General features: G+C 28.3%; 1 protein-coding gene across 1 annotated transcript; it reads left to right on the top strand.

The window, feature by feature from the left end:
• The first annotated feature begins 301 nt into the window (after positions 1-301).
• LOC116403755 (MLP-like protein 329) lies at positions 302-1,214 on the top strand. Its single transcript, XM_031885298.1, has 2 exons — positions 302-618; positions 785-1,214. The coding sequence occupies exons 1-2, from the start codon at positions 429-431 to the stop codon at positions 1,054-1,056; spliced, it is 462 nt and encodes a 153-aa protein (XP_031741158.1). The 5' UTR covers positions 302-428; the 3' UTR covers positions 1,057-1,214.
• The last annotated feature ends 539 nt before the right edge of the window (positions 1,215-1,753 follow it).

Below are 1,753 nucleotides of genomic sequence, written 5' to 3'. Positions count from 1 at the left end.
CGAGGTGAAATAAAACAAAAAAAAAAAAAAAAAAAACTAAATATAAGAACAACTCGTGTGGGAAATAAACTCAATAAAATTGTAAATAAATATTTTTATAATTAATAAATTTAATTAATATGATGAATTTAGACATAGTCATCCAAATACAAAAATCGTATCATTGTTATGTTAAAAAGTTAGTGAAATTTGAATGACACGAATGAAAGTAATTTATTTTCATCTAAAAGTTAAAGGACTGAAACGAAAATCTTTAAAAATCTAGAAACCAAAGTAGAATAAGATAACACCTCATTTTAATTATATATTGGATGAAAGTCTATGTTTATCCAGGACACATATTCAAAATAGTTGATCAATAGGTTGCATGTATTAAAAGAGGAAGACATTGGGGTTTAGGTGTGGGTGAGTTATCTTTAAACGAAATCATGTCTTGCGTTCAGAAAATTATGCAGCCAGTAGAATTGAAGATAAGTGCCAACAAATGCTATTATTTCATCAAAAACAATGTTTATCATTTTCCTAATGTTACTTCAATCATTCAAGACGTAGCAGTTGATGAAGGTGATTGGGACAATTGTAGTCATGACTCCATGAAAGTATGGAATTACACCATCGGTGAGTATCAACACCATCCATCTCATTAGCTATCTATATGTTGTTATATATTCACTTTAATTTTGTTAACTTCAAATTTTCTTTATTCAGTGAATATATAACATTTTATCTGAAAGTCTCTTTGATTTGTTTTGTATATGTGATTACATTATTTTGTTAACAAAAGATGGCAAGGCTGAGGTTTTGAAGGAACAATCGAAATTCGATGATGAAAAGCTTAAAGCAATTTTCACTGTGATAGAAGGAGATGTGGTAAAGAAATATAAAAGCTTCAAGATCACTCATCATCTCGTACCGAAGAGTACTCCTCAACAATGTGTGGTTTACATAACTATAGAATATGAAAAATATGATTCTACCACACCCGATCCATACAATTACCTTCAACTAATTGGCAAAGCTTATAAGGATGTGGAAGCCCATCTTATTCATGATTAGTGCAAATTAAATAAAACCATTCTCCCATCCTTCTGTAAAATAGATATAGATGGAAGCTCCACTGTTACGTTTGCCTTCTTCTTTTTCTATTTTTCTTATACATGGCCATTTATGGTCTTTCAAACAATAATAATAAAACATATATGACAATATTAATACCTTTGGTTTAATTTTTTTTTTTTCAATTTTAGACGTTAACAACCACAATTTTGGAAATAATATATATTTTATAGTTTTTTGTTTAGAATTTGTAATTTATTATTCTGTCGAATCTAGAGAAAATAACTTGAATGGGGTGGTTTCGACCGATGAAAGCAAAATGAAGAATCTATTCCTCAGAATATTATGACAAAGGAAATTGATATTTATTTATGATATAGATGAATAACTTTAAAATAATAAGAATATAGAAAGTGAGACAAACAGACAAAAGTTATCTACGTTCATACTTATCATGTTGTTACATCAACACTAATGGTAACGTAATAATGTTTAGACACGTTCAGATTAGTTGAACAACTTTCTAAGATTTCGTTTAGACTTCTAACATCATTCTCTTCATACATGTAAATGTCAAACTTAGAAGATTTTTTATACATAAGGATGAGTTAGTAGTTATTTCACCATGCAAAAACCAAATTTTGTAGCTTTCATCAATTTCATTGACATATTTGATCTCTAATATTAGTGCAACTTT

The sequence above is a fragment of the Cucumis sativus genome, chromosome 5 (assembly GCF_000004075.3).
Source record: "Cucumis sativus cultivar 9930 chromosome 5, Cucumber_9930_V3, whole genome shotgun sequence".
Taxonomy (NCBI): domain Eukaryota; kingdom Viridiplantae; phylum Streptophyta; class Magnoliopsida; order Cucurbitales; family Cucurbitaceae; genus Cucumis; species Cucumis sativus.
The sequence above is the reverse complement of the archived record's forward strand: the minus strand, read 5'-3'. Positions and strand labels throughout refer to the sequence as shown.

Coding starts and splice junctions, on each gene's coding strand:
- LOC116403755 (XM_031885298.1), top strand. CDS start 429: ATGTCTTGCGTTCAGAAAATTATGCAGCCAGTAGAATTGAAGATAAGT. Junction 619..784: donor AGTATGGAATTACACCATCG/GTGAGTATCAAC, acceptor TGTTAACAAAAG/ATGGCAAGGCTGAGGTTTTG.